Source organism: Penicillium concentricum (assembly GCF_028827145.1).
Source record: "Penicillium concentricum strain IBT 3081 chromosome Unknown utg000002l_segment0_segment0, whole genome shotgun sequence".
Classification (NCBI taxonomy): Eukaryota; Fungi; Ascomycota; class Eurotiomycetes; order Eurotiales; family Aspergillaceae; genus Penicillium; species Penicillium concentricum.
Window position 1 is genome coordinate 4,602,520 of NW_026622755.1, and position 17,026 is coordinate 4,619,545.

Genomic DNA, 17,026 nt, shown 5'->3' on the forward strand with positions numbered 1-17,026 from the left:
GGTGTACGGAGTATGGAAATGTTCACTATGCGTTTTAAACTGCTCTCGCTTTGTATCTTGTTATTTACTGTATCCCAATAGAGTATTATAGGCAGAATTTGACCAGATAGAACGACCTTACTGGAAAATATTAGTAGCAGAGGCCATGGCTTTGTCTTGAAGATGGATAGTAATGTTCAATTGAATTGGAACAACTCGACAGAGATGTAGTGGAATAAGATAGATAGAAAACAAAGCCTATGATCGGCTGGCTGACACCATGGAGGAAGACGTCCACTCCATGGGAAAGATATTACATCAAAACGCTAGTATCTCAAACAATCCGAACCTTAAAAAAAAAAAAAAAAAGACAAGCTCAAGCTTGAATAATGGATCAAGCAACAAAAGAAATCGTTTCATCACAGACCCGTCAACGGGACTGGAAGCAACAAGAATAGACCAAAGAGGCAGGAATCAAAAGACTCTACTTTCTCTGGGCGCTCTCCTTGGGGCCCATAACATCATCAAGGAAGCCAGCCCAAAGCTCACGTATGACACCGGGCTCGGAGGTACCGTTTGACCTGCGCTGGATCTCCTCGCCAACACGCGAGCGGCCAACGGCCTCGGTAAGTGAGAATGGATCCAAATCAATGGCGTGATTATCGACGACCTCGCTCATGGCGCTGGCAGGGATGTCAGCCCCAGTGCCGGACACGGTGTAGATCTGGGGCTTCATGGGTGGGGCGGTGGGTGTTTGGCGCCATGGGATGGAGGGAAGCTCGGGAAGGACCGGGACTTGGATGCCGCGCTGCAGAGGGGCGGCATCGAGGTCTGCCATACTGGGCATGTAGACAAAGTCGACGGTTGAAGTGTCGTTCAGGGCTTTTGTGGCGCGGGAAGTATTGAATTGGCGGGAGGAAGAGGAGCTGGAGCTTGTTAGATTTGGGGGGGGTTTTTTTTTTTGAAGATTTGGAATGGAGATATTGCTAGATGTATAGAATGGGTGGGACATACTCTGAGAATGCACTGCCATTTATTCTGCGCATGGCGATGCTGAAGGCACGAGATTGGAGGACGTCATGGTTGGAGAGAGCCTTCTCGCCGGTGTTGGCGGGTTGGGCGGATTGGACTCCAGTGATGTGAAGGCTGCGGCGAGAAGAGGGTGCCACAGGCTGTTGGGAGAGAGCTCTGAGAGCGCGGACAGATGATGAACGGGGAGCAGCCATGATGAAGTATATAGAGTTATAGCTTTGAGATATAGCTATATTGGAAGGCTAGAGGCAGAAGTCTCCAAGTATGGAAAAGAGAGAGAGAGAGAGAGAGAGAGAGAGGAAAGTAAGGGAGTAAAGGAATATGAGAGTATGAGAACGGAGCTTTATAGAGAGAATGGTTGGGGAGAGCTATGAGGGTACTTCTTGGCGGTCTGGACCGTTATCGATAGTGTACCAAAAAAAGTAGAGCACGTCAACACTGCAAAAGGTAGTGAATTCAACGGATTTGAATTTTGAAAGAGATAGACGTGAAAAGAGGGGAAACCAGGATTCCCTTTATACCTTACCTAGGGTACTGCTGGGGTTCAACAATTCTCTCAGACAGAGATCTACGGCGTAAGTACCCAGGTATCCAGGCTACCCCGTACCCAGAACAGTGACAAGATGTACCCGGTACATCACTTACCCCCCGAAAATGATGTATTCTTTACTTCCACATGAAACTGGATTACGTTGGATAATCACCATTAACACCGGTCACCTGATGTAATCTGTCCAATCGTATCTTCTGTACCCTTCAATTCTCCTAGGAGAAGTGGAAAACGGGATTCAGAGATACCTGCACAACGGTTCCGTTTATGCATATCCACTAATCCCTCGATGCTGAGTGGCTCCCTGAGTCTGCAAACGCTGAACGTATGTTGTAAGCCATTTAATAAAAAATAGAATGGAATTTTAATTTTGGGGATATTATTTAATCGCCGATCAACTGTTGAGGAATCCCATGACCTGAACCTGAAATGGATTCTAATAATATGAGTCCAAATGGTATAGTCTCTAAAATAAGTGGAGCGGTGAGACTCGGAGTTGGGTCCCCCTTCCGAATGATCTACACATCGCTATTCTCTGTCCTACACAGTATACATCATTCTATGACATGGTGCAACGTGTCCATGAAGATTCATGCTTTTCTCACCCCCGCAATCGCTTATTTTACCCGGAAGGTCCGGATCGAAGGGATGTTGAGATCAGCAGACCTTATAGGTGGCTGTGCTTATTTTGTGGCCAGGGGCTCAGGAGTATTCGATAGCTGTAAGGACCCGCCCTGGGCAAGTGTCAATAGATCTTGGCAGGAATTCGATTTCCCCTGTCTTTCATCCCTAGATTTGAGGGGAATTTGTGAATTTTTTTTTTTTTGTGGAGGTAGGTTAATAGGCAAGTGTATTGGTCGCTAATTCCTGGTCTATCTGCGAGGCAACTGGTAGATGCATACTGTATATGCTGTATGGTATGCCCTAAAAAATAGATGGCTCACATCCCCGCACTATGCGATTGGTCAACCGACATCGCAACTATCTCATACTCAACTTTGAATGTTCAAAGTTTCGACCCCGGTCGCCGTCCTTTAGCTATGGCCCGAGCGTACGGGTGCGAGCGAGACGCTGGAACCAGGTGGTCAACATCCCCAGTGTGCACGAGATCAGGGGACGCCTCCGCCAGGGATGTGATGCCGATATTTCGCATAGATGTTTCCAGTTCATCTTGCATAACTGAAACTCGAATCAGTAAACTATAAAAGCAGGATGTCAAGCCACCACTTACTGTCAATCAGATGCTCTACTCCCTCTTGGCCGTAATTGGTAGCGAAAAGCATGCTCCGGCCCATGCCCACAGCCGTTGCGCCCAGACATACAGCCTTGAGGATGTCGGTTCCACGCCGAATACCACTGTCCACATAGACCTCCATATGATCAAAGACCTCTGGGCAGCGCCTGTGGATCTCCAGGAGTGTGATAATCGACGGCGGACTGGTATCCAGGTTGCGACCGCCGTGATTGCTGAGCAAGATACCATCAAGCCCTGCTTTCATAGCGAGCAGCGCATCATCTGCTGACATCACGCCTTTCAAACACACCGGCTTATGCGTGTGTTGTTTCACCCATTTCAAATCTTCCCATGTCAGCCCGGGATCAATGAACCCAGACATGACACGGCCAAGTCCGCCACCTTTCTTGTCGTTGTGTACCTTCGACGGCGCCATGGGCACTGATAAGTTCTCATCTGCCTTGACGCGCTCGTCGGCTTCACGCTTCCCGGGCCACGCGGCATCCACAGTAACAAAAATGGCTTTGATGTTCGGATTCGCCGAACACTGGCGCAGCAGGTCGGCGGACTTTTCTCGGTCCCTGTTGACGTACAATTGGAAGAAGAAGTCGGCCGAGGGCGCTGCCGTGCGCAGCTCCTCCATCGTGTAGGATGAGTTGTTTGAAATCTACCCAGATCGTAAGCATTGTGACTGACAGTGGCAACACATCATATAAGCTCACTCCCTGCATGATTCCTTTGCTTGCGCAGGCTTTGGCAATGGCGCGCTCTCCATCCGGGTGGATGAGCTTAGCCATTGCTGCCGGGCTCACGAACAGTGGGAGCTTGTAACTCCCGCCGAGGATATTTGTCTGGGCATCTACCGAACGGACATTTCTCAAGACTCGAGGCCGGAACCATATACGGTCAAAGCACGACTTGTTGGCGTTCCGTGTGATAAGATCTGTAGCTGCGCTGGAGTAGAAGGCCCAGGTCTTCTTGTTGGCGGTGTTCGAAGCCACGACTTCGAAGTCGTGCGAGTTAATCAGGGTGTGCAACGGGGGCTTCTCATTTTCCAATATCACCCTGGGACTCCTTTCTGAGTGTGGTTTGGCCCACTCGGCGTCAATTGTAGACTCATCGAGGACGCCCTTATACTTCGTCGGCTCGAGATTGTTCTTCATTACGCTCGGTGCATGAACTTCTGAATAGGCTTTCGTTGCATCCCCACCTGCATGCTTCAAGATGACTGTTCGCGAGGTGGATTAGATATTGTCCTGAGACAATGCATTTGTCGGTGTACGCACTTGCAGATCCTCCAGGATGCTCTTCCAAAAAGTCGGTCACATCCCACACCTGCTTGTCGATCACAACCCAGCAGTCTTCGGGCGTTTTGTGCTCTGAGATCTGCTGAGCAGAGAGAAGTTTTCGGTCTGCCATTGCTGTCAGATGGTATAAGCGTGCCGGTTTGTGAATTAGTCGAAGAAATCGAGGCCGATATTAGTCGACGCCGGGCCTGTATGTGAAATTATGAAGGAGGATTAATGAGATGGATACTAAATAGAAGCAGCCACCCACAGCGAGCTAAATACTCAGCAAGGGTCCGGGGCGGGGATGGCCATCGGCAATGTCCCCGGACTTACCCCGGACTGTACGGGCTAAAGTTCCCCGAGCCTGATGCTCAAGCATCCAGCTTCCTATACAAAGTGCTGTGTGCTGTATTGACGCTTCTGTGCTTGGACTCCTGGTATTTGTTTGATGATTTGAGGACCACCATGTGTTCTAGATTGCCATTCCAGCTGTTTACGATGTAATCCCGCGCAATCAGCTCCACGCACGTTTGTCATACAAAAAGGTCAAAAGACCAACGATATTTCAAAAACAACACATGAAGTTGAAATTCAGTCTGACCTTACACAACATCCGTCGTGTGAAGACATCTAAACCCTGAAGTGACTTAAATCGGCAAAGTACCGACTTCCAAGGTTGGACGACCACGGATTTCTCCCCGAGCGGCCTAGAAACAGCCGCCTGTATTTTAAGGCATAAGTCTCTCACCAGCCACAGGGGAAGCCTCAGCCCTAGTGTGGCTGAACATTTCCGACCGTGAGTCAACACACATTTGTGCTCGACAGACAGCATTTCATCAACACACTAACGAGGATCTTTACTCTAGCTATCTGATGCCAATCAAGTCTGCTGGCAGCTGTGTTTTCAAACTTCTCGGCCGCAATATCACCTCGACTGTGAGGTCGACAGGGATAGATAGACCCGTCTCGTTAGGTTTGTTTTGTGTCCAAATATAAGCCTATTAACTAGTCAAGCTATGACGAGTCTGGGTGGTCCTGGGAAATTTGATCTGACTCATTTCGTAGGTTTTTATACGGGTCACAGCTTGACTGGTGTGTCTTTGGTAAATTCCATATCTGCTGGAAATCCCAGAACAATCTCCACAGCTGGAAGACAACAGACCACATTAAATATGGCTGAACCTAAACCGCTCCGATACGTTGATGTATGTCGCCCTTTCTTAACAGCCTCACCCTTTGAAAGGCATATGCATTTCATGACTAACTGCGAAACACTAGATTGGTATCAACTTGAGTGACCCCGTTTTCCGCGGTGAATATCACGGAAAACAGGCCCATGAAGACGATCTCGATGACGTTATCCAGCGTGCTCGGGATGTAGGCTGCTCAAAGTTCATGGTAACTGGCTCAGATATTGTAGAATCGAAGCACGCTGTCCAGGTCGCCAGCAAATACCGTATGTTTCGAACTTGCCAGGACGTTCCCTTTCCGTATTAACAACCGGATTCTGCAGCGGGCTTTTGTTACGCAACCGTTGGTGTGCATCCATGTCAAGCAAAGCTCTTCGACGAGCACCCAGGAGGTCCATCAAAAATGCTGGAGGAGCTCCGCGCTCTAGCAATTGAATCCACACAATCCGGCCACGCCGTCGCATTCGGTGAAATTGGCCTTGATTATGATCGACTGTTCCTGAGCCCCAAGGAGCCACAGCTCAAATATTTTGAGGCCCAACTAGACCTGGCTGTTGAGATTCAGCTCCCTTTATTCCTCCACTCCAGAGCTGCAAGCGAGGACTTTGAGAGACTCCTTGCCCCAAGGCTTGCCAAGCTTCCCAAGCGGGGACTTGTGCACAGCTTTACGGGGACAATGGATGAAATGAACAGGATGATTGCGCTGGGTCTTGACGTCGGTGTTAACGGGTGCAGTATGAAGACCGAGGAGAATCTGGAGGTTGTCAAAGCTATTCCACTAGACCGGCTCCAAATTGAAACCGATGGGCCATGGGTATGTATTGCTCTGAGCTCTGGTCGGATCTGTCGTGACTAACTATCTCCTAGTGTGAAATCCGCCCATCTCATGCATCTGCAAAGCACCTGAGCGGTGCACCGGATCTGCCAAAGGCTATGAAGAAGGAGAAATGGCAGAAGGGGTGTATGGTGAAGGGCCGGAACGAGCCTATTGCCATCGCTCGTGTTGCTCATGTTATTGCTAGCGTCAAGGGCATCACTGTGGAGGAAGTTTGCGAAGCGTAAGATGTTGATTTGTCCTGATGCTCGGCTCCATGCTAACTAATTTTTCTTTTTAGTGCCTGGAACAACTCTATCAGAATGTTTGGGTTGGGCGAGGATTCGCCTTGATTTTTGATTATGCCGTAGATAGATGATAAGAACAATGTATAAATGCCCCGTGGCATACTATCACAACATAGTTGACTTAAAGGTTCTGCTTCGACAGTCTTGTTGTATGCACCATACCTGTCTCTCAGTGGCAATAATATCAATTTCTGTAGAGTTACGAATATATGAAAAGAATTATTGAGGGCCCTGTCGTGATTATCTAATTGCGACACCCACCTGATGGATGGCGGATAGGTAGGCACTTCAACCCACCCGTGGACGTATTCATTGTTGGTTCAATATGATATCGCCAGCGAAAAACAGATTCTACTTCGTGATACTCGATCTCATTGAAGAGTCATAATCATTATTTGGGTATTATTATATATCACAGAAAGAGTGTCATGTAAAAAGTCTAAAGGTCATGAGCCATTATAATGTCTATATCGTATGCCTCCATATCTTCTCGAGAATCATAATCTGTCACATAGTTTCCCGGATAATCCACCAATTCGCCATTATTTGAGAAAAGCATGGCATCATGATCACCGCATGAAGTCTGCGAAGACCCAATTGTTGAGGATAATGTATTGATGGATGTTTGAGTCCATTCCCCGATGTCTGGAAAGCTTGTCTCGCTGAGATTGTCCAAAAGCTGATCATCAGACTCGCTATTCAACAAGCAGACGTCACTTTCTTCATTCTCGTTGCGATGTAGTGTTTGAATAGAACGAGTCAGTGCCGAGTTTCCGCTGTCGAGCTGTAGCTGATCCGTAGATATGCGACGCACGGCCTCGTCTGACACAGCCAGTCTGTTTGATAGGCACTCTGTAGAGAACACTGAAGCTCGTCTTTTGGTGGGTTTTATCTTGGGGACAGCTTCCTGGGCGACACGCCAAAGTGATGAGAGGACCGCAGCCCTGAAACTTAGAAATTGAGGTTGTATCGTCGTGTCATCCGTGTGGTGGGAGCGAGTGAGCTCTAACAAATCTGCTAATTTAGTCTTGATGGATGGATCATTGTTTCCTGCCAGCATAGACGATATGGCTTTCGTGATTATTGGAATTGTTACCCCTCGCTGGTTCATCGCCTGGGTAGGATGAGTACATGATTTTCATAACTGGCACTGAAAACTCACATCTCGATATCCAGGATCGAACACCGCGGGAGAGATACCTGCGAGGCTCTTGATTGTGACCTGCTGTGGGACACGAATTGTGGGATCTTTGATTGAGTTGGAAATGAACAGTCTTTGAACTCCCAGGTTGAACAGCCGGAAGAGTTCCTCGCATGATGGGTCTGATTCATCTCCAGATATGCAAGAAGACTGTGATCCTGGAATTTCAGTAGGATCCTCACGTTGTAGGATGGCGACGTCTGCCATTGTCTCCAGAAGCCGAGGACTGCAAAAAGTCGATGATTCTTGTCCAAGAAGACCAACCTTCAATTTGAAATATTCCTGGACTTGTGGTATACGCCTGGGCTGAAAGATATACTCCAGCTGAACGTCAATTGAAGCCAAGGTAGCTACTGGTACACCGGTGGGAGGACGCGCATCTGGGGGATTGGTCATCGAACTGGGCAAAGCCCGACCCGTTGTGCTGTTCCGCATTTTACACTCTCTGCGCAGACCAAGTTCGAGGCAGTGAAAGCCAGAAGTGTCAATGCAATATTCACGTGCACCCGTCTTGAGCTCAACTGAGAATCCCACATCCGACCAGATCTGGAGCAAGGAATAGTCAGTTTCCAATTTGGGAAATATTGTCTCGCACAAACCTCCATATCACAGAGTTTGCCTCTCAACTTTGATACGAATGCGGCTGCTTCATTTCGATCCCAATTTCCCCTGACGAAGAAGCGCAACTTCAGCTCTGGTGCCTCCGTTATCCATACACCTTCAAGATTTGGCAAGTGTGAGACGTCAATCGGTGTTTGGGGGGTTTCATGTCTTGGTGGTTGGCTGAAATGAGCCGATGCGGCCAGACCAAGCTGTAACTTTGAATCTCGGATTTGTAGAGTGGATCCACCCAAGTCGAGCTTTTGTGCCATTGTGGAATAAACTCAGCACCAAGGCATTATGTATTATTTTTGAGCCCCGCGACAGTCATTTAAATGAGCAATGTGGGGATTGGTGATGGTGTTGGAGCGAGAAGGAATATTGGAATGGGTGTGGTTATGACCTTACCAGACTTTTAGTGGACTGAAAAGGCATTTACTACATCGGTAAAATTTATGGACAGTGCACATGACTTTCAAGTCCCTTGGCCTGAGAATGTGTGCATCCAATTTTTGAAGATCTGTTCGATTTTACTGTTGATATCATTTTGAGCTTTACATTTGTGCCATGAGCTTAATTGCAAAGGTAGGTTCTTTTCTTTGGATCTTGGTTGAAATGGATATTGTTGATGGGCTTTGATGACGGCTTAGCAGCAACACATCTCAGAATAGCATATGTGATTTAGCTTCCATTTTCCCTTGTGATGCCATAGCAAAGTATTCAACAGATCTGCTCCATCACACTGTTCTCTTTCCTCGCTGTACAAGATATCCAGCATCTGAGCGCCGATCAATCGCATGAATCCTTCCATTCCACTGTTGTCAGAGGTGATCAGTTCAGAAGTTGCGGGTTATATTAAATCATCTTAATCTGGAATCCAACTCTCGCGAGGATGTTCTACATGTAGACACCGGGTGGATAAACTACGGGCATATAGCCTCCCCTGTCTCTATTGGCACTCCACGGTTGACATGAGCGAACATAAATGCTGCGACCTTTGCAGTACATTTTCATGACAGTGCTTTTCAAAGAAGAACATGCTACCGGGCTTCATTGGTTGAAAGATATTCTTCAATGTGAATATACCGGTAGATGGGTCTTTCAAGATCCAATGGAATGTAGCATTGGAGGTGCTAAGACTGTATCGGAAACGTTCAAACGGGAAGCGAACACACGGACACTAACACTTTATCCCAGTTTTCTTTCATATTTCTTCATCTTTTTCGAGGTGTCGACAGTTGACACCCCAGCCATCAAGCGCCGCTATACAGTCTGGAGTCTACCAGCTGGAGAAAGTTAGTGTACAGCCGAGGTCGAAGTTCAAGCTTACAGTTTCCTTGAAGAGGTGCAGCCCGTCAAAGGTGGGCGTGAATAGTTTAGTTTGGGCTCGATATGCCAACCACTTCTTTTTATAAGGTGCTGCGGCATATCAACTTGAGCTTCTATTGCATGACTGGAAAGGCGCAGAACGCAGAACGATTCTCCGAAACCTGGCGCCGACAATGAGAGATACAACTCGAAGCTTCATTTGCGATATGGTCCTGTCAGACAGCCGGCCAGACACCCAAAAGGCTCTTTACGATATCAACATGTTTTGCATGGCTGGTAAAGAGCGCACTGTAAAACAATGACAGGCTCTCATGGAAGGGGCTAAATTTCAAATTGAAAGAATTATCGGGCTAATTGGCCTTGTTCAAAGCATCGTTGGAGCTAATTTATGTGAACAGGCTTTGCTTCCAGGGTTGGCTTTGTGCTTTTCTCAAGAAACGAGATGTTTTTGCTTTTTCAAAACTGTTAGAAAGTTTGATCGATTGCCTCTAAGAAAATATATACCGATGGTATATTCTTTCATGCTTTGATCTTATGCCTTTTTCTTCCTACTAAGATACAAGATATAGAATATGCTGCAAGGTAGTTAGTTTACAGAGTTTGCCTAAAGTAGCACCTGAAAAAGATAAACAAAGTGAGACACGACCTTAGGAAAACCTCTGGTGGCTTGTACATACAAGAATATTCGGCTGTCCTTTCTGGTGGTCTTTCTAGTTGCTTTTTCTACATCTTATGTTATTGTAGATGACGACTTTTCTTTGTATAACTGGGACATGCAGTGGAGCACATATGCACGTGGCAAACCGTTGTTATCTCTTATCGTACCAAGAAGTCCTTATCGATAAGTAATCACGTGCGGCCCCCATCCAGGTGTCCTGAAAGTAACCGTTACACTTCCAACTATCTACGGTCAGCGATGCCAGGGGATGAGTTCTCAGAGGATCACCTGTGTGCCCAGAATGGCCAGGATGAATATGAAGCCCAAGAACTGTTGTCTGCCTCAAGTGAGGAGCAGGATCTAGCCTTCCACCCGGAACCTCTCCCGTCGCCGATCCCCTCACGTAACGCGACAAATGGCGAACGCCACTCCTCAATCTCCCAACCTGCGGTCGATGGACAGCGTCGCACACCCCGTACCATGAATCGAGTTCGATTTGACATAGAGGAAGAGCCCGAAGACCCCAATCGCATTTCCATTGAGCGTGCTCCTAGCCCAGACGACAGCCCAGACGACACGCTATGGCTGGAGGATGAGGACTATGAACTTGGCAACCGGGGCCCAGGAATGCACCACAGTGGACAATCAATTCCTCTTCTCACAAATATTGAAGCACCTAGTGTGACACTTGCGACATCGGACGATTTCTTCCCCGAAGAGCATCTCGAAGATGCGCGGCCACGGAGTGGGATGAAAATGGCGTTCATGAACATGGCCAACAGCATTATTGGGGCTGGAATCATTGGGCAACCTTATGCGCTTCGTCAGGCAGGCATGGCACTGGGGATTTTGCTGCTGACTGCCTTGACCATCACAGTGGATTGGACCATTCGATTGATTGTCATCAACTCCAAATTGAGTGGAGCGGATTCGTTCCAGGCGACTATGCAGTACTGCTTTGGGAAAAGTGGTCTCATCGCGATCTCCATTGCGCAGTGGGCATTTGCATTCGGCGGCATGGTCGCATTCTGTATTATTGTTGGCGATACCATTCCCCACGTTCTAGGTGCTTTGTTTCCGTCTCTTAGGGAGATGTCCTTCCTATGGCTCCTCACAGATCGCCGGGCTGTTATTGTTATCTTTGTTTTAGTTGTTTCATACCCATTGTCTTTGTACAGAGACATCGCCAAGGTCAGATCTTTCCTTCCTTACTACCTGTTAGAAACTGACGGTCTGGTAGCTGGCGAAAGCATCTGCCTTGGCATTGGTCAGCATGATAGTCATTGTCGTCACAGTCATAACCCAGGGCTTCCGGGTCCCGCCTGAATCGCGTGGAGAAATCAAAAGCCACCTCATATTCAATACTGGCTTTTTTCAGGCTGTCGGGGTTATTTCCTTTGGTAGGTTTTCGCTATCCCTGTCAATAACCGGAAAGTCTGCTAACAAGTTGTAGCTTTTGTTTGTCGTATGTTACTTTTTATCCTACTGATATCACAATCGCTAATTTCCACAGACCATAACAGTCTTCTGATCTACGGCTCATTGAAAAGACCAACACTCGACCGTTTCACCCGAGTCACACATTACTCTACAGGAATATCTCTAGTGATGTGCCTAGCAATGGGTATCGCAGGGTTCATGTCCTTCGGGTCTAAAACACAGGGAAATGTTCTGAACAACTTTCCATCAGACAATATCGTCGTCAACATCGCACGATTGTACAACCTTCCGATTGACCTTAATATGGAGTTTCTTGACTGACTTTGACTAGTTGCTTTGGCCTCAACATGTTGACCACACTACCACTCGAGGCCTTCGTCTGCCGTTCCGTTATGATAACCTACTACTTCCCCGACGAACCGCACAACCCCGTTCGGCACGTTATCTTCACAACGGCGCTGGTGGTGACTGCAATGGTGCTGTCCTTGATAACTTGTGACCTGGGAAGTGTGTTTGAGCTCATTGGCGCGACCAGTGCTGCTGCTCTAGCCTATATCTTCCCTCCTCTCTGTTATATCAAGCTTAGCAGTGCTACGCGGCGAGAAAAGATCCCGGCGTATTTATGCATTTGCTTTGGGGTGGTTGTGATGGGTGTCAGTATAGTGCAGGCGGTCGTCAAGATCATTCGAAGTAAGTTTGCGATTGGACCAAGTCGAATGGTAATTTGGTCGCACCCTCATCACATATACTAATATCAAACTTTGTCTTTGCAGATGATGGCGAGGCTCATAGCTGCAGTGCCCCTTAGAGAGGAATTGTTCGAGGACTTTCCACAGATGGTGGCCATGCTTATGTATACACTCAGTGTGCCCAAGAAGTCTCTTCGGGCCGTGTTTCCGTGTACATTTGTATCTACTATCTACTTTGAACAAATAGCCTTTGTGTATCATATACTACAATATTTTTATTCAAAACTTGCTATATGCCGTTGATTATGTAGGGGTGAATTGCGATGTCTCGGGATAGGTAGCAGGTACGTCGGTAGCTACTGTGTGTCTAGGTAGACAGTATGTACATATATATAATCTCAAGTCAGACGAAGTACGATGAAGCACGTGTACACTGTCCTCGTGCTAATGACAAGGCATGTGCGCTTTGCGGTTTTGGATTCGCAATCCATCGGCCTCGCTTCTCCTCTTTTACAACTCCGCTCCCTGCATCTCAGATCTCAACGATTATTGTCAATGGCTCTATAACTATATCTATAGGGCTTCACCATCACGTGGATGTTTCCACGTGCTCAAAATCAGCTCCCACGTGGACATGCCAATACTAGGCCACAAATCCTTGAGGGAAGGTCCGACTGAGAAGTCGAGACCTCTGAAAAGACCCCTCGAAAAGACCATTGAAACGATCTCCAAAAGGACGCTTCACATTGTTGCCCAAGTCACTTCAACTGTTTGTTCATTCACAGACGCATGTTTGATCCCAACACGCCCTGATCGTTCCTTTATTTACCCTCTTCCCATCTTCTCTTTTATTCCTTCTATCACTCCTCTCTCTTTAGCTTCTTCTCTCCTTTGGAACCCCTGGTTTTCACTCTTGTTCGGGTGCTTCGCACAGCTCTGCTTGGTGTCTCTTTCGCTTTGCAGAGTCCCACGTCCTCGGGGCATCCACCAATTGCCGTCTGTTCCTTGGGGACCTTCTTTGGCTTTTTTTCAAGCCTTGTATTGTCGTGTCCCCTTTTCCAAGGGCAACTGAGGTCACTTCGACCTCCAAATAAAATCTCTCTGGGAGACACCATCCCCACCCCCTTCCTCATTCATTCTTCTCTCACCGTCCGTGCTACATTTTCCACCCACTGTTGATCATTTTACTATCATTCAAACTTCGCTCGCCACGCGAAGTGCACCTGCAAGATGGCTGAATCTGCGGAGCAGCTCCGCAAAATGCAAATTCTTCAAATGGTGATATTTAGTCTCTGACTTCTGCTCTGATATTTTTAACTGACGGTGTCAACAGGCGGACCTAGGAACCGCTCGACGTGAAATGATTTCCACTGCCGATTTGAAGAAGGAGACTCGCACACAGCTTGCTAATATTGAATCCAAGCGATATCTCGATCAAAGAGATGAAGCTCAATTGAGCAAATGGGCAAGTGAGTGCTGCATGAGAAACGATTCCAGACCCCTCTGACTTCATTCTAATCTTTCTCGCAGATCTACACACTGAGATCACAGATACTCGTGGCATGGAAGAACTCGATGACATAAATTCCGGCCAGTCTCACCGGGCTAATTTGCACGCCATGTTGCATCCCAATGGAAGTCAACCGCGCACTTATGCCAATCATCCTTATCCTCTTCCATCTACAGGTCGTGGTGGCGGTGTCATGGGAAAGAGAGGACGAGGTGGCTTTGTTGCCCCTCCCCCTACTGCTCTCCCTCCTGCGCCTACAAGGTAAGAAATCGATATACTCTGCCATTCAAGAAATTCCAATTGACATATGAGAAATTCCAGAATCTCCATCCATGCAACTGTCGGTCGCTCAGGACGCCCAGGACGCCCAGGACGCCCAGGACCGCGCGGTCGCTCAACCACGATGTCGGCCAGCATTCATTTAGATCCTGCGTTGAACTGCAATAACGATGACAGCGATGCTCGTGACCGAGGAAGGGGACGTGGACGAGGCAAAGGCAAGGGCAGAAGTAACGCCCAAGAGCAGGTTCACTGTAAGTTTTGATGGCGGGTACAGAATAAGAATGCAGCTGACCACGTTTTTAGTCCCGTCCGCCCCTATCAGGGTCCAGCGGCAGCCTCAAGCGTAAGTGATGAAACTTCCTTTGCTGATATTTCTATGCTAATGTTTTGATCAGCGTCGACTTTGCCGCTAGAATCTCTCAGCCTGGGGACTTCATGTCCGTAGTTCAGTCCCGCCGAGCAACCGAAATGTACAAAAAGCCTATCGATACAATCATCTCTACACCAATGCAGATGGCTGCTCTTGCGCCAAAGCTCAAGTCGCCCAACGAGTCAAAGGTCAATGTGCCTCTGGGCGGCACACCGAAGAAAGGAACGGCCACCGTTATTGCACCCTCGAAGCCTGGACCCTCGCCAATGGCAGCATTAAAGCCGCCATCTCATGCTGTTCTTATTGAGAAGACCACATCATTCAAGCCCGCCAAGACCCAGGATACTTCAACCAAGATTTCTCTGCCACATATTGGACCCTATCTAGTGGAAACACCCTCGCCATTACCTCGCGTTGTTCCTATTGACAAGACTGCGTCTTTCAAGTCCAGGAAACCCCATCCTAGTACATCCAACCCTACTGAGCAGCATAAGAAGCCGCCTCCAGTGGTCGCCGTTGCTGCAGATGGGATTCAATGGAAGATTTCGCCTGGCGAACAGCCACGAAAGAAGGGCGCAGCTTCTTCAAGCAAGGAGGCAGTCTTGTCTGAACGCTCCATCCCCCTCACCGAGGACAAGAAAACACCCGTAGTCAAGGTGACTCATGCCAAATACAGCAAGCGGGGTATTTCTCCTGGTAGCCAGAAGATTAAAACGAACCAGAAAGTTCAGTCTCAAGATCTGCTCAGCGATGATGACTCCCCGGTGAATGCAGCAACAAAAGTTCCTCGTCCTTTGAAAACAGTGGCCATCCAGAGTCCAGGTACTGCAGAATTGGCAGGTCTCCAGTTTGCGACGAAAGCCAGCGAGTCGGTGTCAGCCAAGAGCATTGATGAAGTCATTTTCCCGAAAATAACGAACAATGACATCCCAGAAGCCCATTCTCATCGCAATGATCAGAGTCAGGAAGATGACAGTTCTGGTGTCTCCAATCAGCAGATTATTGCAGAACTTCGCGATATACGCGAATACATCCGTGCACCCCATCGTAACTTGGCGACTACTCGGGATATTGAACGCATCCTTGAAGCTAAATTGCTCCAGCTAGTAGCTACCCCATCTGCATCAGCTACAGCACCTACAGCACCTGCAGCCTCAGATATCGGCACTCGGCTAGATGACCTGGCTGCACTTATAGAATCTTTTTCAGCATTGCATCAACGAACTAAGGCTGGTGAAGCTTCTTCGGCTGCCCGGCGCGATGTTACCCCCTTTGAGGGACACCGATCGCCGCCTCCCCCTTCCTCCAGTTCGAACTCACCTCCCTCTGCTGATAAACGCGCGCACAAGTTACGTGTGCCCGGCCTCTCACCGACCGGAAGTGAAAATTCCGACATCATCTCGCACTTCGAATTCCTCCAGGTTTCGGAAAAACTTGCTGCGCCGCTGCAACCACAACGTGCAGTTCCTACTCCGACTAGTCGTCCTCTGAAAATTCCCAAGAAGGCCAACACATCCGATGCGTCCGTTCAAGTCACTCCTGCTCTGGGATCGCGTCCAAAGGAGGCGGCAAAAAAGCCACTGACTCTTAATGATTCTATCTTTGCAGGACCTGTCGGTTCTGTCACTTCGGTCCCTAAGGTCACGGAACCCAATGCGAGGCGGTCCCAGACCATGGCCGGGGCTTTGAGTTCAAACCACCCGAACATTCCCAGCCAACAGGATGAAAGAGCCCATTCAACCGGCGTTCGCACAATTGGCCCTGCACCATACAAACCCCGTGTGATTGGTCCTGCTCCCTCGGTGTATGAGCAAACGACGTTGCGTGACCTGCCAAGGGCTCAAAGTCGTACTGTCTCCGTCCAGCAGGCAGCCATGGATACTCGCATCGAGAACCTCTCCTCTGTGAATGTTGCAAGCGGTACCCCGTCCAGTGGCACAGCTTCTGAGCAAGCTGCGGGTCGGCTATTTTCAATGCCAGACCCTGCGACTATTCAGCAGCCCCAAGTGAAGACTGATGGTTCCATCCTTATCAGCCGTTCTCACCGCTATTAAACGGCATCTAATTTGCGGAGTCTGAGTTTCAGTAGACTTGCTCTCCTACTGGTCTCAGCCAGCTCTAATTGTCTATGATTTCGACATCGGTGTTCTTTTGATCCCCTCTGTGGCCCAGTTGAGCTTTGAGATCGTTTGCTTTTTCTGGCTGGATGGTTCCCTGTTTTCAGTTGTTCAAACGTTGAAGAGCAAACGGTCGATGATCGTTTAACAGGCTTTGTATGATTAATGAAATAATCAAAACTTTAGTTAACTAATTGTTTTTCTTTTCTCCCGTTTTGATGCAAATGTAGGCGGCCTATTTTACAGTGCTGTTAAGTCAGGAGAAAGGCTGCCGAGTTCCGATCTTACACAAGTCCCTTCAATATCTTAGTGTCTTAGTGGGAATCTATGAGAGCGCCAGTGAAATAGATCTAACATAAGCTGCAGCTCGTATCTAGCCGTCTCTATTTCCTAGGCCATACTCCTAATGCAGGCTTTCTTAGTATTGCACTGAC

The 17,026-nt window shown here is 48.1% G+C and overlaps 7 protein-coding genes across 7 annotated transcripts; 3 read left to right on the forward strand and 4 right to left on the reverse strand.

Annotated features, from left to right (window-relative positions):
* Nucleotides 1–463: 463 nt before the first annotated feature.
* Nucleotides 464–1,205, reverse strand: N7517_005387 (uncharacterized protein; the record flags this gene model as incomplete). Its single annotated transcript, XM_056723117.1, has 2 exons — nucleotides 464–905; nucleotides 994–1,205. 2 exons carry the CDS (start codon nucleotides 1,203–1,205, stop codon nucleotides 464–466), a joined length of 654 nt encoding a protein of 217 aa, XP_056579367.1.
* Nucleotides 1,206–2,567: 1,362 nt separating this feature from the next.
* N7517_005388 (FMN-dependent alpha-hydroxy acid dehydrogenase) lies at nucleotides 2,568–4,214 on the reverse strand (the record flags this gene model as incomplete). Its single annotated transcript, XM_056723118.1, has 4 exons — nucleotides 2,568–2,740; nucleotides 2,793–3,462; nucleotides 3,518–4,023; nucleotides 4,082–4,214. 4 exons carry the CDS (start codon nucleotides 4,212–4,214, stop codon nucleotides 2,568–2,570), a joined length of 1,482 nt encoding a protein of 493 aa, XP_056579368.1.
* Nucleotides 4,215–4,957: 743 nt separating this feature from the next.
* On the forward strand, nucleotides 4,958–6,441 carry N7517_005389 (3'-5'-exodeoxyribonuclease; the record flags this gene model as incomplete). The annotated part of the gene is made up of 6 exons (XM_056723119.1): nucleotides 4,958–5,057; nucleotides 5,150–5,289; nucleotides 5,363–5,540; nucleotides 5,598–6,088; nucleotides 6,142–6,332; nucleotides 6,390–6,441. 6 exons carry the CDS (start codon nucleotides 4,958–4,960, stop codon nucleotides 6,439–6,441), a joined length of 1,152 nt encoding a protein of 383 aa, XP_056579369.1.
* Nucleotides 6,442–6,835: 394 nt separating this feature from the next.
* Nucleotides 6,836–8,469, reverse strand: N7517_005390 (uncharacterized protein; the record flags this gene model as incomplete). The annotated part of the gene is made up of 3 exons (XM_056723120.1): nucleotides 6,836–7,510; nucleotides 7,559–8,143; nucleotides 8,197–8,469. 3 exons carry the CDS (start codon nucleotides 8,467–8,469, stop codon nucleotides 6,836–6,838), a joined length of 1,533 nt encoding a protein of 510 aa, XP_056579370.1.
* A 374-nt stretch (nucleotides 8,470–8,843) lies between these two features.
* On the reverse strand, nucleotides 8,844–9,205 carry N7517_005391 (uncharacterized protein; the record flags this gene model as incomplete). The annotated part of the gene is made up of 2 exons (XM_056723121.1): nucleotides 8,844–9,012; nucleotides 9,099–9,205. 2 exons carry the CDS (start codon nucleotides 9,203–9,205, stop codon nucleotides 8,844–8,846), a joined length of 276 nt encoding a protein of 91 aa, XP_056579371.1.
* A 1,237-nt stretch (nucleotides 9,206–10,442) lies between these two features.
* Nucleotides 10,443–12,432, forward strand: N7517_005392 (putative amino acid transporter; the record flags this gene model as incomplete). Its single annotated transcript, XM_056723122.1, has 6 exons — nucleotides 10,443–11,375; nucleotides 11,425–11,584; nucleotides 11,638–11,649; nucleotides 11,698–11,902; nucleotides 11,956–12,314; nucleotides 12,398–12,432. 6 exons carry the CDS (start codon nucleotides 10,443–10,445, stop codon nucleotides 12,430–12,432), a joined length of 1,704 nt encoding a protein of 567 aa, XP_056579372.1.
* Nucleotides 12,433–13,543: 1,111 nt separating this feature from the next.
* On the forward strand, nucleotides 13,544–16,529 carry N7517_005393 (uncharacterized protein; the record flags this gene model as incomplete). Its single annotated transcript, XM_056723123.1, has 6 exons — nucleotides 13,544–13,591; nucleotides 13,647–13,782; nucleotides 13,844–14,084; nucleotides 14,145–14,356; nucleotides 14,409–14,448; nucleotides 14,501–16,529. The coding sequence occupies 6 exons, from the start codon at nucleotides 13,544–13,546 to the stop codon at nucleotides 16,527–16,529; spliced, it is 2,706 nt and encodes a 901-aa protein (XP_056579373.1).
* Nucleotides 16,530–17,026: the final 497 nt, after the last annotated feature.